Source organism: Penicillium chermesinum (genome assembly GCF_028974085.1).
Source record: "Penicillium chermesinum strain IBT 19713 chromosome Unknown utg000003l:1.0-5111272.0:1.0-5115320.0, whole genome shotgun sequence".
Classification (NCBI taxonomy): Eukaryota; Fungi; Ascomycota; class Eurotiomycetes; order Eurotiales; family Aspergillaceae; genus Penicillium; species Penicillium chermesinum.
In genome coordinates this window covers 2,041,474-2,062,826 of record NW_026695313.1, presented here as the reverse complement: position 1 = coordinate 2,062,826, position 21,353 = coordinate 2,041,474, and the positions used below count along the sequence as shown (strand labels likewise).

At 51.1% G+C, this 21,353-nt stretch overlaps 5 protein-coding genes across 5 annotated transcripts; 2 read left to right on the top strand and 3 right to left on the bottom strand.

The window, feature by feature from the left end:
• Positions 1-412: 412 nt before the first annotated feature.
• N7468_003677 (glutathione S-transferase family protein) lies at positions 413-1,524 on the top strand (the record flags this gene model as incomplete). Its single annotated transcript, XM_058472974.1, has 3 exons — positions 413-523; positions 581-1,037; positions 1,085-1,524. 3 exons carry the CDS (start codon positions 413-415, stop codon positions 1,522-1,524), a joined length of 1,008 nt encoding a protein of 335 aa, XP_058331977.1.
• Positions 1,525-2,267: 743 nt separating this feature from the next.
• On the bottom strand, positions 2,268-5,972 carry N7468_003676 (DDB1/RSE1 family protein; the record flags this gene model as incomplete). The annotated part of the gene is made up of 5 exons (XM_058472973.1): positions 2,268-3,086; positions 3,152-4,779; positions 4,850-5,068; positions 5,136-5,821; positions 5,878-5,972. 5 exons carry the CDS (start codon positions 5,970-5,972, stop codon positions 2,268-2,270), a joined length of 3,447 nt encoding a protein of 1,148 aa, XP_058331976.1.
• Positions 5,973-6,719: 747 nt separating this feature from the next.
• Positions 6,720-8,867, bottom strand: cprA (NADPH--hemoprotein reductase cprA; the record flags this gene model as incomplete). The annotated part of the gene is made up of 3 exons (XM_058472972.1): positions 6,720-7,016; positions 7,081-8,068; positions 8,110-8,867. 3 exons carry the CDS (start codon positions 8,865-8,867, stop codon positions 6,720-6,722), a joined length of 2,043 nt encoding a protein of 680 aa, XP_058331975.1.
• A 2,922-nt stretch (positions 8,868-11,789) lies between these two features.
• N7468_003674 (putative cell morphogenesis protein (PAG1)) lies at positions 11,790-19,542 on the top strand (the record flags this gene model as incomplete). Its single annotated transcript, XM_058472971.1, has 5 exons — positions 11,790-12,374; positions 12,440-12,673; positions 12,735-15,173; positions 15,296-16,650; positions 16,749-19,542. 5 exons carry the CDS (start codon positions 11,790-11,792, stop codon positions 19,540-19,542), a joined length of 7,407 nt encoding a protein of 2,468 aa, XP_058331974.1.
• A 338-nt stretch (positions 19,543-19,880) lies between these two features.
• Positions 19,881-20,570, bottom strand: N7468_003673 (class I SAM-dependent methyltransferase; the record flags this gene model as incomplete). The annotated part of the gene is made up of 1 exon (XM_058472970.1): positions 19,881-20,570. One exon carries the CDS (start codon positions 20,568-20,570, stop codon positions 19,881-19,883), a length of 690 nt encoding a protein of 229 aa, XP_058331973.1.
• Positions 20,571-21,353: the final 783 nt, after the last annotated feature.

Here is a 21,353-nt window from a genome sequence, read left to right as displayed (position 1 = left end):
CTAATCATGTCAAAAATATCTGTACAATAGACTCAGTGGGTCTCATAATTATCCTGATATCTTTCTCACGTATGGCTATCTATCTGCCACCTGGGCAATTGCATATCGAATGGCCTCGTCTGTAGACTGGAGTGGTTAGCATTTGGTGGCTCAACATATTGAATCCGCCAAGAAGATTATTCGAGAGGAAGTAGCTTATCTGTCCAGCAATTGACTAGGTTTGGTCAGTGCGATGATGCATGCGATAATATGGTCGGGCCGAGTTAACTCGACGTTTCGCCTCGGCTCAACCTCCTCTCGGCGGTGCGGGGACCAAGTGGCCCTCTTTGGCTCATCTGATAATGTTCGGGAGATTTCTCTTCTAACTGAATCCTCAAACCTACTGTCCAGCCTGTCGTTCGAAACCCCAGCCATGGCGCCGGAAATCCCGAACGATATCGTCCTCTACTGGTATCCGTTTTCTCCGTACGCCTATCGGATATATTGGTATCTCCTCCTGCGGGGAATCAAATTTGCTTCATGTGTATGCCTATTTGGATCATATTGTGTTGTCCCCTACATCAAACTAACTTGGCTTTAGATCCAACCGCATATGCTTCCTCGCCCTGACCTGAAAGCCTTGAACGTTGAATACCGGCGCATCCCTATTTTGAGCATTGGCAAGGACATCTACCTTGACAGCCGTCATATCCTCTCCAAGCTTGAGACCCTCTTCCCGGGGAGTGAACTCAGCCCTCGCACGCCGGAGCATCGTTTGATCCAGAAGCTGTTGGACCGATGGACAACGAATGGGTCGGTCTTCGGCATAGCCGCGCAGATGATCCCTGCAGATTCGCCAGCGATGCGCGATCCCAAGTTCATCAAGGATAGGAACGACGGTGGTATGAAAATTCTTGCTGGTGAAGCGAGAAAACGCATGCGGCCTGAAGCTATTGTCGCGATGAGAGATTGCTTTGACATCTTGGAGAACACGATCCTGGCCGATGGTAGAATGTGGGTTTTCGGTGGCAATCGCCCAAGTCTGGGTGATATTGAAGGTTGGTTCCTCGAGTCTTATCTTCGAGTACCTGCTAATTCAGTCTAGCACTGTGGCCCTTTGCCTGGGTGATGGGTATGCCAGGCGCCCTCCCAGATGCGATTTCTGCAAAGACATTCCCAAGAGTCTTCTCGTGGGCCTCTCGGTTCAACGCCGTGATCAAAGATATCAAGTCGGCACAGTCGGTATCAGTGGATATCAAGGGGAAAGATGTCGTGGAGTACATGGAAAGTGCTCAGTATGCCGAACCAAGTGCCAATGTGGATGAGAATGACCCCTTGGGGTTAAGTCGTGGAGAACTTGTGGAGGTGTACCCGACTGACTACGGATTTTCCCACAAGGATAGAGGAAAGTTACTGACCTTGACGCCTTATGAAGCTGTCATCACCAAGCAGTTGAACAGCGGTACTGAATTCCGGGTCCATGTCCCTCGATGGGGCTATAGGATCACGAAGGTTAAAGAAGGTGGTGACCTTGCAAAGATCTAGTCGAAGGAAATGTGCAAAATATTGAATCTTGCACCTCTACTCCTTGTTGAGCTTAGGGGATTCCCATCTATTGAATTGATCGCGCTCGAATCTGTAACTAGTGTGCATCTGGGCCGAAATACATCAAGATCAGAGAAGACCAAACTGTCGTAGCGCCGACGATTGCCCCGTATTGCTGAGCCTGAACAAAAGCGATTCCGTCCGTGCCAGAGGGGAAAAGCATTCGACATGGACGTCGACTGGGCAACATTATATCTGCTATCTCTGCCACTTTCCAAGGCCCTGAGCTAACACAGAAGCGCCGGTCAACCCTAGTGCTGCAATTAAATTTGCTTGCAACTCCTTGTATTGCGACCATTGGCCGAAATCCCACGAGTCAGAAACAAGCAGAGCTGGAGAAGACTCGGAAGTGATATCAATACCACATACGAGATTCTGCCAACTCTATACCCTAGATAGTTACGTCTGACAGGTTACGCAATCCATGTCCAGGCCTCCCACTAGCCTCGGCCGCACGCACAGATGCTACGCTGGACCCACCTGGCGCTGCTAGGCTTTATTTTTACAGTGGAAATACTCGATCTGTTCCTCTAAGGCTGTTTAAGGTAATTAGAAGCTTTCTGGACTTCGCTAAGTGCGGCTGCCACCGTCAAACCTTCGCACGTCGCTCTATGGATGCACATTAAATATTCGTAGATAGACGTGACATTTTGCATTCCTTCGTGCCAGACCTAAGCTGAAAATCAATGTAACCGTCGCAAGGCCTCGATCATGCCCTTCACATCCTCTACATTGCCAGATCCTACCTCTGTCACAATCTCTTCTTGGAGATCTGGCTCGCAGGTCAAGAACCTTTCGATCAACTCGCCATCGACAAATCGGTAGGGCGCATCCGCTGTACGTGTGAGAGTGCGGAATGCGCGGAAACTGTTGAATGGCAGATCTCCGAGTGATTCCACCTTTTCGGCAATCACTGTCTGAAGGGTCATTAAGAAGTCTTGGTGATCTGGATTAATGAGCGCGAAGAGGTAAATGGATCCCTCCACCTGCAGGACGGAAGATCGGTTAGTATGTAAACTTTCGAACGGGAAACAAGGAGACTTGGAAGAGCGTACAGTTGCCATAAAAGCCCGTGGTGTCACTGTCACGGTTGCCAGCTGGGGGATTTGAATGGGGCGAATGCGGTTGACCATTTCTCCTAAGCAAATCTCGCTTGTTGGGATCAGCCGGCGTTTATCTTGATCAGTCACGCCTTGTGTGTTACGTGACAGTACAATAACATTGCCTTGGGCCTCGCTCAGAAGAAGGGTGTTCTCGTCTAAAGAAGCGACGGCCGTGCTCCAGACTGTCTGGTAGTGTCGGCCAATCTCCTCCAGTTTATCTTGAGTTCCGTCTTTGCCAGGAACAAACTTCACAAGACAAACGCTCTTCATGAGATCTGCTACCACTATGACGTCGTCAACCACGGTCAGATCAACTGGTGCCGTTGAGGTCCGGTAGGTTGCAAGCTTCTCAATATTCATAGACCCAAAGTCATTGTTGAGCACCTTGTAAACGACCACCTACGATACCGAGTTAGCTTCATCTTGAAATAGCCAGAATAAAAAAGACCCAGGTGGACACTTACAGTCTTCACTAGTGCGGCAACGATCTTGTCGCCCAGGGTGGCCAGAGCTCGGCATGCACCCTTGACCAGCTGTTCAGCGACCTGGGTCAACTTGCGCCCATGGTCAACTTCAAGGACCAGTATTCGGCCACGTATTGATTCATCATTTTTGTCCTTTTCCTCGTCAAGGTAGGCCGTGCCGATGATGAAGCGGTCCTTGACAGTGTCTCTTCCACTTTCATCTTTCCCGGCTGGGAACTCAGCACGGATGACACTTTCAATCAATTCTTCCGGTTGAAGGTCGAACGTATCCAAGCGTCGGAACAAGATTTCGTCGGCCAGCACAAACTGACTTTTGACGATTTCGACGCCGTCTTCCAGCTTACGATCGATTGTTCCAATTCCAAATGCCTTTTCGGACGGAGAGTAGGCGACGCGGCGGACAGTCGATCCCATGGGAAGCGTCTGGATCTGCGTAGTTCGTTCCTTGTCCACCAATGCAATTTTAAGGTCCCGCGCAGTGGCCACGGCAACCGATTCGGGATATGCTTCAGCATTTAAGTGGCAAATGCGAGAGGCGCCTTCGGAGTTGACTGCTGAGTAAATGATTCGGCCCTCAGAGCCATAAATCAGACTTGGGTTTTCGCAAGTAGCGAAAACGTTGTACAGCCCGTCTCCCCTGGGAAGTGTCTTGAAACTTGGCTGCTCCGATCCGAGGATCAGCTTGTTCATACCCGTGAGAGAGTAGTCTTGCGGGTTAAAGGAGAAAGTGATGACACTGCCATCGGCCATGGAAATGAAAAGCGTAGGTGGGCTATCAGCAAGGACATCGGCCACAAGGACAAGTCGGGGGAACGCTTCGCCCGGTGGGCCTAAGGACTTTGTCTGAAGCTCGGAGAACCCATCTATGTCCAAAACAGACACCTTGGCCGACTGGGGGAACCCTGCAATACAGATCCCTGAGGGCTTGTATGGAACTGTCACGCCCGAGATTTGCTGATCGTGGCCGAAGTCCTTCTCTGTGATAATCTGCGCACTACTCCGAATATCAAAGGATGCCAACACCTGGCCCCCAATGACAAGAACTAAGTTTTCATCGTTGGCCGAGGCCGCAGTGATGGTGTTTTCTGTAGAAGGTGCCCACTCAAAGGTAACCATGCCACTCTCCACTTCGGCTATCATGGCCCTCTTCTCAGTCACTTGTAGGATTCGACCTCCCGGCAAGTTCGCTGCTAGAAGAGTATTCTCATCCAAGGAGAGCCCCAGGAAATTGTCTAGCTCCTCAACTTCACCGTCAGGGCTGAAGCGGAACACGCGTGTTTCATCCACAAAGGTGACAAGAAGAGTATCCATAAATGACCCGGCTGATTGGGACTGCAATCCCCATAGATCTGTGATATGATCCATCTCCCCTAGGACACCAAGCTCCTCCATGCCAACTCCACTACGAACACTGCGCAAGGTTCCATCTTCAAAGGCACCAGACCCAGTTACTACCCGTGCCTGGCCGGATGAGAACTCATGTGTCTGGCTCTCATTTGAGCGGCTACCCAGATCCATGACAGTAAAGTCGAGAATGGGCGCTATGTTGGACAATGTTTGGATGACCTCGAACGAGCCATCGCTAATTCGAAGGACCTGGGAATCACCTTGGTGAGAACCAACGAATAAGACGCCCCCCGCCGAGATAAACTAGGACTGATGCGCGAGAGGTACTACCGAGGTAGTCTAGCTTCCAATCCTCGACATTGCCGAGATGGTCGAGGATAAACATAAGGAAAAATAGTCGGCCGTAGTCATCAGCTAGAAGCCATCGTTGACTGTCGACCTTCTCCCAGGCCACGAAGATCGTTGCCTCGTCAAGCTCCCGGGAGATCACATCATTCGCATTATCATCAATGTACTTGATTGACGTTTCGCCCAGGACAATAAGCCCACCTTGATATGTCAGTCGGGCGAGCCCACCGTACTATGAACTGAAGACACTCAGAAATAACCAACATACCTAGTGGCGCAGGGATAGGAATCAGATGTGAAGATCCCAGATCCAGCTCATGCCCAAAGACGCCTCCTTCAAGCTTCTTGTCCTGCACCTCCTTAAAAGTAGCATCCGCCGGTCCACTCGACGTAGCCCGACTGTACTCCAGCTCTCGAATCCGTAACCGCACTTTCTTCTGATTGTCCTCATACAGCAGCGCCAGCCACGGCTGATTCGAGCTAGAATGCAAGAAAGCAGACGACCGAACAAACAACTCGTCGATTCTCGATGCCGTCGGCTCCCCCAGCTCGCCCACGTGCGGTGCATCCGCTTGCTGCGCCGCCTGCGACACGCGACCCCTCCGCTTTGTCGCCTCCACAATCGGTATTACCACGATCACGCCCTCGTACACCTCCACCGTCATGAACCGGCCGGTGGGATCAACCAGGCATCGTGGATTCGATTGCGATTCCCGGGACGACGGCTCCGAAATATCGACGAAACTACGCGCCGTCGTCACAGCGCGTTCCTCCGCATCCCATGCCAGGGTGAAATATGAATACTGGTCCGTTCCGACAAAGAGGTGGTCTGTCGTCGAATGAGCCGGAGCGGGCAGCCGCGCGAGCATCGTCACCTGCGCATATAGTTCCCGAGTAGCGGTGAGTGTAAGGCCATCGGGGGTGAGGGTGTAGAATTCAAGGCGATTCGCTTTTCTGGAGGCTCTTAGCTTGCGGGTTTGCGGGTTTGCGGGTTTGCGGATTCCACTTACGCTGCTACCAGACAGTCTTCTTCTGCGGCAATGAAGTTCAGCTTTACGGCGTGTCGGATTCCGCTGGCCCGGTGGATGGGCACCACGTACGCCATGCTGGTCTGGTGGGCGCGGGCTGTTCACGATTCGCCGGGGCCGAGGGTCCGGATGCGGGGGGCTGCTGCTTAATGGCTGGATCGATGGTGCCGAGAAGCTGTACTGCTGGGCAGAGTGAGAAATAGTAGGATGATTCAAGTGCCGGGTTGGTGATGGCTCATTTCCCGAGTCAATGTCTGCGGGTTTGTCTTGGAGGTCGTCTTGCCGGGCGGTGCCAATGACGACTTAAATCCGCGCTTACTGCCGAAAACAGGTTGAGATCAACACTGTCGAGGTCTGGAGTAGTACTCCGCCTATTTAAACAGACTGGCTACCCAGAAGGTCCTAGCAGTAGGCTTGCGGTGTGATACGAGGATTGCGGTTAGGATAAAGGGAAGATAGATACTAAATTAAATTTTTCTTCTCTGATAGATTCCAACGTAGTCTAGAGTTCACCTATTTCACCGTACCGAGCAACCGCTCCCAATCCGCAGAATATGAAAAGCTTTCCAAGGTGACCTGAGCAATCAGAAGGCTTGCAGGAAACAAGGAGCCATAAAATGAATATAGCAGAATAGGGATATGAGAAATCAATACAAAAAGAAAGAATAGCTCGCCAAGATAGAAACATGTGTGGCGGAGCTCATGAATCATAAAAACCAAGCCAAATATATATGCTGCATCATCTAGACGTGGAGAGTAATATGAAAGGAGCAGCACTGGCGAGTAGCCTCACAAAAAGGACGGGAAATAAGCAAGATCGTGACTCATGACCAGACATCCTCCTGGTAGCTGCCGCTGCTCCGCATGTGCTTGACCATCTCCTCGCCCTTCTCAGCGGGCATGCCACGCTGTTCGGCGATGATGTGTCCAAGCACGACGTTGACCTCGCGAGCCATGTTTGCGGCGTCACCACAGACGTAGAAGTTGGCCTTGTTCTTCAGCAAATCGCTGACAAAGGGAGCGTTCTCCTTCAAGCGGTGCTGCACGTACACCTTCTGAGGACCCTCACGGGAGAAGGCAGTGATGATCTTAAGAGAGTCACCCATTTGCTCTTGGTATTTCTTTCCAGGAAGTTAGTAATCAGGCAAGTAAGTTCCAGTCCAATAAACTGCAAGAGTCACGTACCTTAAATTCATCCTGGTAGATGAAATCCTCGTCCTGCTTACGGCATCCGAAGAATAGAACAGTGGTGCCAACCTTCTCGCCCTTGGCAGCGAGAGCAGCACGTTCCTGAATGAAACCACGGAAAGGAGCAACACCAGTACCAGGGCCGACCATGATGATAGGCTTGGCGGGGTCGGAGGGCAGCTTGAAGTTCGAGTGACGGACGTGAACCGGGACGTGAATACCATCGTACTTGTTGCGGGGGCCATTAATCGAGTAAGTCAACCCGTGAGGGTCAGGGTTGGGCTCGCCGTTCTGCTTCTGCTTAAGCGCCAAGAGGTAGTTGGTAGTAACACCCTTGACGACGTGCGAGGCACCGGGCAGGCGAACAGACTCAACGACAGCGGTAATGCTGATCTTGTCCTTTTGAACCAGAGAAGAGGAGGAGATGGAGTAGTAACGAGGTTGGAGCTTGTTCAGACCCTCAATAAGCAGCGAGAACGGGACGGCGGAGAAAGTCTGAGATGTAATACTCTGCAAAGCCTGGGCAATGTTGAAACACTTCTCGGAGATCTTCTCATGGAAATAGTCCTTGTCGCTGCCCAGACGCACAAGCTCGGCCTTGCTCTGCTCGTCGGGAGCGAATGCAGCCAGACTAGACACGAATTGACGGGACACAGGAGCGCAAACTTCCATGTAGTATCGGACGGCGGCATCGTAGGTGGTCGGCGTTGGGATGGGAACCTTGGCGGTGACATCAATCCCCTTGATGCTGATGACAGTGTCACGCTTGTCCGCAAGACCAAAAACCTGAAGGAATCGATCAACCTCAAGCCCGGCGTTAGTGGGCCAAATCGCGATGTGGTCACCGGTCTGGTAGCTCAGGTTGCTATCAGCGATGCTAATCTCCATGTGCAGGCAGTTTCGGTCCTTGACGGTGAATAATTCCTTGGATTCGACAATCGGGGCAATGAACGGGTTCTGGGCAGAGTAAGGCCCTTGGCACGGCCTTCACGGTGGGCAGCAGTGGGCTCTCCGAGGTAGACAGACTCGTCGTCGGGGGACTTGTCATCTTCCTCGAGAATGTTAAAGACCGGTTCGTAGACAGATTCGCGTTCCTGGAGACCCAGCGACTCCGACAGGGCAGTCCACATGGGCTCCTTCCAAGCCAGGAAGTCCTCCTCCATGGTGCCGGCACCATCGTCACCCTCACCAGCGGAGCCAATGCGAGTGGCACCCAGCCTAGTGAGAGCAGCATCAACCTGACGAACCATAGCGTTGTAGTGCTCGTAAGTGTTGTTACCAAGACCAAATGCAACATATTTCAGGGACGAAAGAGGGGAAGCATCGGCAGAGGCACCGCTCTCGAAGGCAACGTCGTCTCCGGTGAGAAACTGGTAGAACTCGACGGCGTTGTCTGTGGGTTCACCCTCGCCGTAGGTGGCTAAAACGAAAAAGGCGACCTTGTCCTCAGGGAATTGGTCCAGGTTATCGTAGTCGTAGTCCTCGATGTCGGCGACCATGGTCTTCAAACCAAAGCGCTGAGAGCCCTCCTTTGCCAGACGTGAAGCATAATCCTCGGCGGTACCGGTCTGCGAACCATAGAAGATCACACAGTTCTTGCCCGTCTCATCCATCTTCTCCAGGATGTTACGAGTCTTGCCACTCTTGGCGACGCCGTTCAGCGGGGCGGATGAGGCATATGGATCTTTAGGTACAGCCCAGTAGGTCCCCTTGGTGAAGTAGGCAATGCTACCCACCAGGAGGGCCACCAGGACGACCAGGTCGAGAGTATCGAGTTGCGCCATGGTGGGAGAATCCCGACGGAAAGGAGAGGAGGGTTTCCAAGCGGAAGGGGGGGCGAACTCAGATATCCAGACCAAAAGAGAGAAGGACAGAAAGGAAAAGGAAACGAGGTAACCAGCAAATAAGCCAGCAAATTAGCCTCCCAAAGATTCTTGGTGTCGAGACCCCTGGAGGGAGAAGGAAGAGGCAAAGTGGTCTGACCAAGGCTTCTGCGGGCGCGGTCGCAAAAGTGGAGCGCCTTAAGTCGCAGAGGAACACACCTCACCGACAGGTCGCTTTGTGGGGTGTGATAAACTCGATATGCTCACTATTTTCCTCCGATGCCGTGTTTGTCCCCTAACTTGAATTGGAAAGATGTCTGAAGGAATGTCAGAAGCCTGTCAGAAGCCGTGATTCCAGATTAGTGAAGTCTGGAAATCGGCCCAAGTTGGATTCCGGAGGTCTCGTATATATACCCCAGTCGCCCCAAGCCTCCCGAGCCCGCAAATGTATGGTATAACGCCGGTGTCAACCACAATCCCTGCGTAATACTCCGGATAGGATGGCCACTACGGAGTACTCCGTACTTATGCACTACTTATGCATGTATTTGGTGGAGTACACGGATGCTAGAGTCGGGTCGTGTGCTATCCTCCATGATCTATCTCCATTATATTGGAACTCGGGAATCAAATCTACAGCCCGGAAGAACTCCATAAAATTGCCCAGTCCGGAAATCTAGTGAGTGTTGGGTTCGAGTCCCGCAAAATAGGCCCGTGGCCCCAAAAGCCCTTGGCCAAAAGCTACCCGCGCGGGCCTCGGGTAACCACCTCGGCACGACCGCCCGGGACTTTGGCTTCGCATGGGGTCGTGAAGTCTCTTGCCGCTCAAGCGCGAACGCGCCGGGATTATAAGAAAAGGCGCCCAGTCCCTCTTCTCTGCCGAAGGACCGTGAAGATTGCGGAGATCGTCTTCCGCCTTCAAGTTGTGCTCAGCGCGGGATATTCCGCGGCACGCGGCCGTATTCCCTTAGCTAGGTCTTCTGTGCATATACTGGTATCCTACCCTGCTAAGAGATTTTTGGGGCTCCAAACTCCATTGATATAGTGTGTAATTCCTACTAGGAGCATCTCAATCACGCACAATTGGCACCGTTAGGAGATACGGGAAATCCCACGTGGCCTATTCATGGACTCGGATTTCTGGCAAAAACCTATCCTGGGTACCCAAGAACCTCCTCATTACTCGATAAGGAGCTGCTCAGCAGGCTACGTCTCAACGTACTGGTCTCATCACATGTTTCATAGCATTCCACATACCCCTACGCTGCGGGGGCCTGAGAAAGGCGATCGAATTGGATTCCGTGGGCATATTCCAGTTCATACATGTGAAACCCAAAATTCTGGATACTGATAGGTCACTTTCTTGGGAAGTATCTGACGAGTTTCATATGACAGAAGAAAGGTTCTAAAACACTCACACAAATACCCCGCATCCTCATTTCTGGGGCACGGACTGCGCCCTCCTCAGCTGTGAGGCTGATACTTTGTCCTATCAACTTTCGAATCCAACAACTTACAGGTTGGTCTTGGGATGCCTAGGTGAGAGACTATAACAGGTAATTTCGCCCATAATAGCTGGCATGTTCTCTCTCCCAGTGGCTTTCGGGTTTATGATAATTTAGAAACTAAGAATTCAACTTCAAGACTCGGATCGGATTCTGAACTTGAGGGAGATCATGCTATTACTAGTATGGATGATATATACATAGGAGACATTACAATACTTCGAGTCAACTTAGACCTGAATATCTAGACCTGAGCTCGAAAATGGATGTTGTTGGCTAAGCTAGGCAGTAAAGTGAAGCAGGTACTTTCGATCTAATGTGCGCGTCCCCCCACTGCAACGGTCGATGTACATCAAAGCATGCGACTCCACGAGTTCCTGGTTTGTGTTCCAGAGAACCCGCCAACCTTCTGTACTTATGGCAAATGCAGTTCGATTCTGAGCTAGGCCCTAGGGAATAGCCTGATCTTGCAAAAATGTACCTGCAGATCTTTGTGGACCCCTCAACCGCCGACGGGCATTGATGTTTTGCCACCGTGAACCTGCATCATCTACAACTCTGATTGGCTTACTCTCCCCATTTCGACGCAGTGCAATGAACATGATTAGTAGACTCCTGGGGGGATCGAGCATGAACCTTGGCCTTACTTCGGTACGTACCTAGGAAATATCACCATCGGTGCCTGACAGTATGCATGTCCAAGTCGTACGTGGTGCCTCTTGCTGTGACGGCCGAGGAACACGACCGCTGCTAGTAGCGCCTAATTCCTTGGGCGTGGAACTAGCCAAAAAATGCAAAAAATATGAAATTATCCGAAATTGTCAGAGAACCTCGTAGTTCAGCTTTTTTGACCTTATCATAGACTTGAGTAGAGATTTTGAGTGCCAGCGGAGGGGGGAATAAAAAGTAATTCAATCAGAATCAGCGTCCCCGTGCGCCCCTATCAACATCTAGGAAGCTCGCCATCCGCTCTTCAGGATTTTGGAGCGCTTCAGCAATCACCCCTCCCCCTCTCACCCACCCCCTTACCATGGATTAAGCTGCAATGGGTAAATGGCTCACTGCTGATCTTCTCAAACCGGTCGCTTGCATAAGGTCTACCCAGCAATGAGTACTTGACTTGAACCAGTAAGCACATCTGTGCCTGAGCATCCGGTCCCTCCCTTGCGACCCTTGCCATCCCCTCTCTGATTCTCGAGTCCTGGACTTAACTAACGGAGATCCTCTTCTCACCATAGTGGCATCTCATTCCGCCAAAACTGGCCCTGGCCAGCAACCTACGCTGTCCTTAACCCTTGACGAGTTTAAGTCCGCGTCGCATCACAATCTCACGTCTCTACCGGATCGCCGGGGGACAAGAACCGCACAATCGACTCCAATGCACAGCCGTGAATCTTCAGCCGTCCGCGGAAGAGCTGCAGATTCTTCAGCTCTTGCTCCAGCCATCCCATCCCGTCGCGGCCACTCCGGTTCCAAAAGTCCTGATGTCTCAACCGGTCGCCCTGCAGGATATGACGTGGGATTGGAAAGGCGACCGTCGAACTCATACGGCCACCATCGTCAGACCTCGATTGTCCACGGCATGCAACACTCCCGGAATACTAGCATCGCTGGCTCAACCTCTTCCACGAGCCCTTTGAGCCCAGAGCTCATCGCGTCCCTCGGCCGTAGTGGGCCTGATGATACTTCAATACCGACAAAGATGGATCAAATCGAGCCTCATGGAAGCCACCCGAGTCCAGCAGGTCTGACCTCGGGCTATGGGATGCAAGGAACGTTGAGCACCATCCAGGACACAGATGCGGACGAGAGACACGATGGCAGCCCAGCGAGTCTCGTGCACAAACGTATGAATTCCGGCGGCAAATTACGGCGAGAACGCTCTCATAGTCGCTCTCATTCGAAACATCATTCGGAATCAAAGACGGTCGGGGAATACGCGCTACATCACCTGTTCAACTCGGTATGACTCCAGGGAATGGAGAAGGGAATGAGAGATATACATAAGACTAACGCGATAGGAAACAGTTTGTCGGACAGGCTGACAGCAAGATCAATCAAGCTATTTTAAAACTGGGAGAATCTGAAGCACCCGTGGAGGAAGTCTGTGGACCTGGTGCAGACCCCAATTTCGATCAACTTATATCCGCCCTAGGCCATATCGCGAGACAAAAACCAAAGCCATTGATTGATACCATAATGTTATGGCGTAAGGGCAAGGGAGACGCGGCGATCACCGCTCGGCAAATGACCAATGAACCGGTAAAGTGGAAATGTTTGCTTCCGGACAATGTGATCAAAAGCCACTGACTGGAAGTCTCAGCTGCCTCCTAAGCCTATTATGACAGAAAACGGACCGCTGCTCCGTCGCAATACTGAGCCCACGCAGTCACCTGCTGACGTCCCTTCGGAAAGACAAACTCCATCGACAGCATTCTATAATCGCCATGATGATATAGCTATGGTCGAAAGGCGCGCGACGGTCTCTGTCTACTTGGTTTGCAGAGTATTGATCGAGATCTTCAATCAGAGTGATCTCGCCTCAATCACACTGGACATGGCCGATCGCTTGGAAGATATCGTATTTGGGCAGTTGAAAACAGTAGACCCGGACCAAATATCTGCATCTCCACTCCGAATGGCAAATTGGAGAATCTACGGCCAACTGTTGGGTATCATGAGCGAAATGAACTTCACCAGTGTCGCTAATCGGTTCTTGGTGGAGCTTGATCGTTACCAAAAAGACGAGGCATCTCGAGGTCCTTCACGCGACGGCGATGCAAAGGCTGAGCTGCTCATTTTAGGGATGAGATATCTTCGCCTTCCGATGAACCCAGAAAGCTGGACCAAAGCCTGTGATTTCATGAAGTCTCTAGCCCGGTTGTTTGTCAACGCACATGGCCAGAAGATCAAGCAAGCCTTCTGCTACGTGATTGAGAAATTGCTTCTTCCAGTGGCTGCGAATCCAGTATGCGACCTTTCGCTTCCTCGTTGGAAGGAATTCCTGGACTTGACTCAGCCACGCCTTACACAACTTCTCACAAAGCCGCGACACTGGCCTGCAGCTTTCTCCTTGAATGTGCTGCTACTTTGCATATCTACCAAGGAGACCTTTTCGTCCCAATGGCTTTCGATGGTATCAAGTCTGTCCCCACGACTTAAGGACCGTCCCACCCGAGCTCCAGCCCTTCAAGCCATTTGCCGTTTGGTTTGGACTTATTTCTTCAGATACTCCGATTCACCAACCACGGCCCTTCGCAAAGTGGAAGAAGTACTCAAAGTTGCGTTGCCCACCGGGCGGCGAGCCCATCTCAGCACTGAGCCTGCCTTCGCTGACCCTCTGATCCACTTGATCCGAATGATTGGCTTCAAGCACCCCGATGTTTGTTTCAGAACTATCATTTTCCCCCTCATCAACTCGGACCTGTTCTTATCCGGCCGTGAGGTAAAGATAGAGCAGATGGAGCCGGAGAAAATGGTCATTGGGATCCGTTCTTTCTTAGCTACTATGTCTGATTTAGAGACAAGTGACCAGATGTGCCCTCCTATTCCTACTGGATCTCTCCCAAACCCATTCACAGATACATTGGAACCTATCTACTTCCACCGCCCTCAACTGCTTGCCGAGCCGAAAGTCGCTAACAAGGCACCGAAACAGGACCCTGCCTTGTCCTGTCCGGTGAATACTTCGAGGCTAAGTGCCAACGCCAGAGACTACTATCTCAGGTTTTGCGAGGTGCTCGGAAAGATTACAATTCTGTGCGATAACACGTTCGGTGGTCAAGCTGCTCTGGACGAGAAATTCGGCTCCGCAACTCCTAAGACCCCCATAACTGAGGCGTTTGGGTTTGGGCGACGCGATGACCATATGAATACAGTGGACCAGAAGCAAGGATTCTACGACCTTCTCTATGTCGCTGTGCAGGCTTTGCCTCGTTGCTTGTCGGATCATATTCCATTCAACTCCCTGATCAACCTGCTTTGTACAGGGACAGCTCATGTGCAATCAAACATTGCTATATCGTCGGCTGAATCTTTAAAGGCAATTGCGCGACAGTCGCATGCTCAGCAGGTGACTATTGGATTCGCTAGGTTCATCTTCAATTTTGATGCGAGATATTCCACCATGTCTGATGAAGGAATGCTTGGACCAGGCCACATAGAGTCTACCCTTAGGCTTTACATTGAGCTGTTGCGCATATGGATCGACGAAATCAAGCAGAAGACCAAGGACGCGGCGTCAGACCAGCTGGAAAAGTCCCACTCTGGTAGCCGAGCTTTACATCTGGATCTGTCAAGTGTTCTCGCCCATGTTGAAGAAATTGAGTCCCATGGCTTATTCTTCTTGTGCTCGCAGTCGAGACGCGTGCGAGCATTTGCTATTAATGTCTTGCGCTTGATCACAGAATTCGACAGTGCTCTTGGGAAGGAAAATACAAGAATTATTAGAATTCTTGAAGCAGACTCGCAGCAGATTCTGGATGTGAATGATGAACAATTGACGGTTGCTGAGCGCAGTCGTATTCAAAAGGGTAAAAGGCGGAGTGCCTCTCAGAACACTCTCATCGAGTTGTGCAGCAGTGAGGTCTCTTATGACTCCACTCTGTGGGCTAAAGTTTTCCCAAACATAATCAGGGTCAGCTTCGAGACATGTCCTTTTGCTGTTACGCTTGGAAGAGAAATTGTCTGTGCTCGTCTTGTCCAGATGCACAAGATGATCACTTCTCTTGCTGATGGCACGCGGGCCGCTCAATTCTCCCCCGTGGATGCCTACCAGGCCCGCCCACTGGCCCGCAGTAACTTGACCGCAGAGAGATCTTGGTTGAGCAGTGGAAATTGTATCTTATTATGGCCTGCACGACTGTAACCAACGTTGGCGCACAGTCTCAGAGCCAGTTGGCAAATGCTCAAATGCATGCCCGCAAGGCCTCAAAGGGACAGCAGTCCCATGACAAGATTAGCTCTGCACGAAGTCTTTTCGCGTTCGTCATCCCTCTTCTCTCCGCGGAGCGTGATTCTATCCGCAATGCCATCGTGATTGCGCTGGGATCCATCCATAAAAATCTTTACCGTACTCTTCTGGAGTCACTCCAGTACGCGGTAACCACCTGCAATGAGGAGGCTAAGATGCGAATTGGCACCCACCATCGGACCCCAAGTAGCTCTCGCCGCAATAGGAAGACTGACCGACTTCGGACTGAAGTAACACATGTCTATAAGCTGACTTCTTTCTTCCTTCGCGAGCCAGAGGTTTACAACGACGACTGGGTTGTCAATAACCTGATCACATATGCTAGAGATATTAGGATCTTCCTCAGTGATGCCGAAGTCCAAACTGATTGGGAGTTCCAGCGCTTGAGATTCCACTATTGCGGTTTGATGGAAGAACTATTTGAAGGTGTTAATCGGACGAAGGATCCGTCTCGCTGGATTCCATTCGAATCTAGAAAATCCGCTTTCTCTTTGATGGAAGATTGGTGTGGTTATTCGCCAAACCAGGCTCAGATATCAGAAAGAGAGGATCACATGCGGAAATTTGCCTTGTCACAACCACAAGAGAATGGTGAGATACGCAACACTGCCGCTGCTATGGAGATTGAGAAGAAAAATCTCCGCGCGGCCGCCCTAAGCGCGATGGCCTCCCTGTGTGCTGGTCCAATCAGTATCAGCACTGAAAGTGGATCTCATCTTCAATTTGATGTTGGCCGTATGCTCTCCTGGATTGACATCATCTTCAGCACCATTAGCGACAAGTGGCATACTATCGGGCGTCTCGCTTTGAAAAACATTATCATTCATAACAAGGAGCACTCATACCTTATGGAACGATCGATGGAGATGTGTTATGTGGCTGAGCGACCCAAGGCCCTCGAAAGCTATTTTGAAGTTGTGACCGAAGTCCTGATTGAGCATCCGGACTACCCACTTGAGTTCTGGAGAATCTTGGGGGCAGTACTGGTGACCCTAGGAAATGAGAAGCGAGAAATACGGATGAAGTCAAATAGGCTGTTGCGGAAACTTGAGGAACGCCATCTCAAGAACTCCCGGCTACAAGACTTTGACATCAGTATCTCCGATAAGACTACTGCCGTCTATAAATTGGCCCAGTTTGAAACATCCAAGCGCCTAGCTGAGCAGCACTCTGATCTTGCTTTTACTTTATTCTCGGAGTTCGCTTTACATTTCCGTAACCTTCGCGCGGATAGCCAGCGAAACATGGTTGCTGCTATCTCCCTTGGGTTCAGACCATGGAGCTTCAAGTGGATCCGAATGGTGGCCCAACCGCCAGATCATACATGCTGCTAGCAAATCTGTTCGAAATAACCATTCGTTGCAGTACTAATCTGCCGAACCAAGTTCAAGCGCTCTGGCAAGCACTCGCCACTGGTCCCCATGGCGGAAACGTCCAACTTGTCATGGACTTCATCATCAGTCTTTGCTTAGAGCGTAAGGAGCAAAACTTCGTGGAGTATGCTAAGCAGATCGTGGTTTTCCTAGCCGGAACACCCGCTGGCTCGAAAGTGATAGAATTCTTCATGCTCCAGGTAGTACCGAAGAACATGGTCCAAGAACGCAAGGATCTCACTCCGCCTCCTGATATCCAAAACTTGCCCTACGTTGCAGACCTTGCGACAATCCTCCCGGTTGGAAACAAGCAAGCAGGGCTCTCGCTTGGCCAAGTCGCACTTATCTTCCTTGTTGACCTTATGGTGGCTCCTGTCACACTCTCAATGGATGATGTGGTTAAGCTACTGCATGTAGTTCTGATCCTCTGGGACCATTATACCGTTACCGTACAAGAGCAAGCTCGAGAGATGCTTGTCCATCTCATCCATGAACTCATCGCGGCGAAACTGGAGGATGACCAGCCGCCTGGAGCTCGCCAGTCAATCGAAGACTTTGTTGAATCGATTCGTAAGAGCGATCCGGCTGTTGTGTGGGAGTATGAGGAAAACCAGGGCAAAGAAGAAGAAGCGGATGATCGCCGAGTGCCCCCATCTATGGCCTCGGTGACTCGCGAAGTGGTCAACTTCTTCGGTATTGGATACGAGAATGTCGGCACTCTTTGGGCGAAGGAAGCATTAAGCTGGGCGACATCATGCCCTGTCCGACATCTAGCGTGTCGCTCATTCCAAATCTTCCGCTGCATCTCGACTTCCTTGGATTCCAAAATGCTCGCAGATATGCTCGCTAGGCTTTCGAACACGGTTGCAGACGAGGAAACCGATTACCAGACCTTTTCGATGGAAATTTTGACTACTTTGAAGATTATCATTAGCTCGTTGGCTCCTGCGGATATCTTGCACTACCCGCAGCTGTTCTGGACCACCTGTGCTTGTCTCAATACGATCCATGAGAGCGAATTCATGGAAACTCTAGGGATGTTAGAGAAGTACCTGGACCGCTTGGACCTGAGCGATCCCGCCTTGGTGATGCAATTACTGGAGCATCAGCCAGCAAAATGGGAGGGCGGGTTTGACGGTCTTCAAGACCTCGTTTTCAAGGGTTTAAAGTCTTCGCAATCATTGAATCGCACTCTAGAGCTGCTGCATCGTTTGAGTGCACTTCCAAACAATGAACTCATCGGTGATGGAACTCGGCATTTGTTCACGATTATCGCCAACCTTCCACATTTCCTTCAATGCTTTGAGCAGGCATTCACGGATCCGAAGCCGATCGAGCGTGCCGTTCTTCTCTCCCGAGCAGCAGAAAACGAAGGATACCCTCGCCTTGCTGCGTCCCTGATCGGCTTTGCAAACCAACAATATAAATCGGAGGGGGCTTTCTTGGATCACATCGTCACCGAGATCAAGGCGTACTACTTTCCGCAATTTGATTTTCATTGTTTAATCTTCCTTATGGGCCTCCTTACCAACACTACTGATTGGTTCAGAGTCAAGATTATGAAGATTCTTTGCGTCATGATTCCGGAAGTTGATATGCGGCGTAGTGAGGTGACTTGCCATGGACCAGACTTGATTTCCCCGCTGCTCCGTCTGCTTCAGACCAACCTATGCCCTGAGGCTCTCGAGGTCTTGGACCACATCATGACAGTGTCTGGAAATCCAATGGAGCGTCATCATCTGCGGATGAGTATGGCGTCTGCAACCTCCTCGCGCGCTATTCGTAAGGAGTACGAGCGCATTCAGAGTCTTTACGGAATTCCCGAGCCTTCAGGCTGGTCGGTTCCAATGCCTGCCACCCAGTCAAGCATGACCCGCAATAATGTTCATGCTGTCTTCTATACTTGCGCCGAGGCGGATGACTCGAATGTCCGAGATACCTTGACCCCTGATGTAGAGTTCCGGGCTGACGAATACAATGATTCGTTCTTCCACTTGAGGGCCGATACTATGAAATCTATCGACACGCAAGCGGACGGAAATATTGGCGACATTGTTCAGAAATTAGACAGCTTGGATGATTTCTTCGAAGACACCGAGCCAAGTGTTCCGACCCTGAATCCTGCGCCCTCGATGCTGCGAGGGTTCACGGGCAATTTTGCTGACACCAATGCCCACCTGTATGACCAGCAAACTGCGCCCATTCTGCGCAAATCACTCGCTCGTACAGGCTCAACTTCGTCCTTCCACAATGGTCTGGCAGAGTCTCGCCCACCGAACCTGAGGTTTGATGGGCCTGGCATGCCTTCTCCTATAAGCATTCCGCCTCAAAATCTGGCCCAGCCCGTTCGACCCGTGTCGCATGTTCGGTCTGTTACCTCCCCCGCGAATAATCTATTCGTCCACACGCAACAGCCTAGCTCACACCTGATGACGCCACCTGTGGGACTCCATGAATCCGCATTCCTCTCTGACGACGAGGCCGAGGAGCCTCACTCGGACGTTGATGATGCCCCATCTGGCAGGAGAGGGCCCCCTCCTCAAATGCCACCTATGATTCGCAGTGCAACTGAAGGAGGCAACAGTCACTCCCTGGAATCCATGATCCGGAGTGGAATGCGCCGGCTCACAGGCGGGGCCGCAAACAATCGTGAGAGAGAAAAGCAGCGAGATCTTCTCCGCGCCCAGCATCGAGCTATCGCTCAAACGGCCAATTCGCCACGGGTTCCTAAGGTCCCTGAGGAATACTTGAACGGCCCCACCAGTCACCCCACTTCGCCGAGATAGCTGGTGTGAGACCATACTTCTGCTTTCATTGTGTTCTGATCGATCTCTTTCTCTTTTTCTTTTTTTGAGTCGCTGGTGGGATCTGCGGAAGGCTGTATCCCCCTGTTCATTTACAAGCGTTAGATCCTGACTACATACCCCTTGCGTGCTATTGTTGAGCGAACTATGATGCTCTGTTCGTGCACGTCTGCGTATCTGTAAATTACTTCTATGATGGATAATGGTAGATCGGCTTTGACCATCGGCGTTGAATCACGATCAACATGACATTGAGATATCCATCCCCGCGAAATAGAATTCATTGTGTCTTGATTTGTATCTCACCCCGATCTGTAGGCTTAACTGGATTTCCTGGCTTGGACCCAATGGAATGGAACGCTGATTCCAACGCCATTGCTGTCTTCCTCGACACTTTCCGTTATCTCGTCGACTTCGAGCGCGAAACCAATCTCCCGCATGATCTCGTTCGTCTTCTCTCTTCCCCACCCACTCCAGAATACCGCGCCCTCCTTCCCTCCGAGCCAAGAATTATCTACTGCGCCCAAAAAGCCGTCCGCACTGAAATTAGCGAGAAATCTTCCGCCGGGCTTCAACCACGTGCGGATCCGACGTAGGATCTCGCGCTGCTCCTCCCTTGGAAGATGAATCAGGGAATACATCGCCAACACGGCATCGAACTGCTCCGGGTTGAACTCCAACCCCATCATATCCCCTTCAATCAGCTCGACGGAGCTGGGCAGCGTCTCCCGAGCCAGCGCAATCTGCGTCGAGGAGATGTCGTTGCCTGTGACGTTTATGTGGGGCTTCGAGGCTAGAAGCTGGGTACACGGTACTCCTGCACCGCAGCCAAGTTCAAGAACGTTGACCTGATGGTCTTCTTTGGGCTCTAGGGTTGCTATAAGCGGCTCAAGACGCAGCAAACGCTCCTTGTGAGATGATTCTGTCCATGTGAGGGAAACGGGGGCAATGTCGTCGTATGCCTTTTTCATGTTGGCTTTTAGCTGCTGGGTATCTGGTATCTCGCTCATGCTGCTGCAGAACGGGTGCGAGGTTTGGACAAAACGCGGTATGGAAGGACTTTCCACGTAATGTTTCTCTTTTTTTGGGGGGGGGGTTGATGATAACGATCCTCTGGGAATCTTATATTATGGTATTGGAGGCTGGTTGTCGAGGGCGCGGGCCTCTAGAATCAGCATGAGTCATTCGCTTTGCGAGATTTGATTCCCCGCATTGAGTTTATGAGTTGTACATCTTCAGGCCCCAAGGACCATGCGGAATGCAGGGTCTGAATTACTCTGAATTACATGATATGGACCATTATCTATATGGACGATGATTGCTACTACGAAGGCTTCTCATGGAAAGGATATTGAGGCAAGGAACTGAGCCGCACAAGAGAACAGAGCTGTGTCAAGAATAATCATTGATGGCTACTGAGTCGAGGATCCGAAAGAGGAAGAAAGACGCGAGGCGCTCGGCGCTTTGTTCGATCGATCCCTCTCTGACAGATGGAAAGCACCCCTGGGCAGTGGATAGAGGAATTAGTCATGGGCTTTTGGTCTTTCATGGAGGCGAAAAGCTACAGGTTTCGACAACGAATCATGACGAGATTCCATGAAGAAGACTCATTGAAACCCTAGTATTATAGCGATGAAGATGAGGGCGGACGTGCTATCTCGGGCTGTTTTCTGGGTTTGGGAGAGGGAGACTCTTCCCACCACCACATTGTTTCTTGGCAGTGGTCCGATAGAAGCTGCACCAACAGAATACCATATAACGTGGCGAGCTATCAGTGAGACCCACGGAAGAAA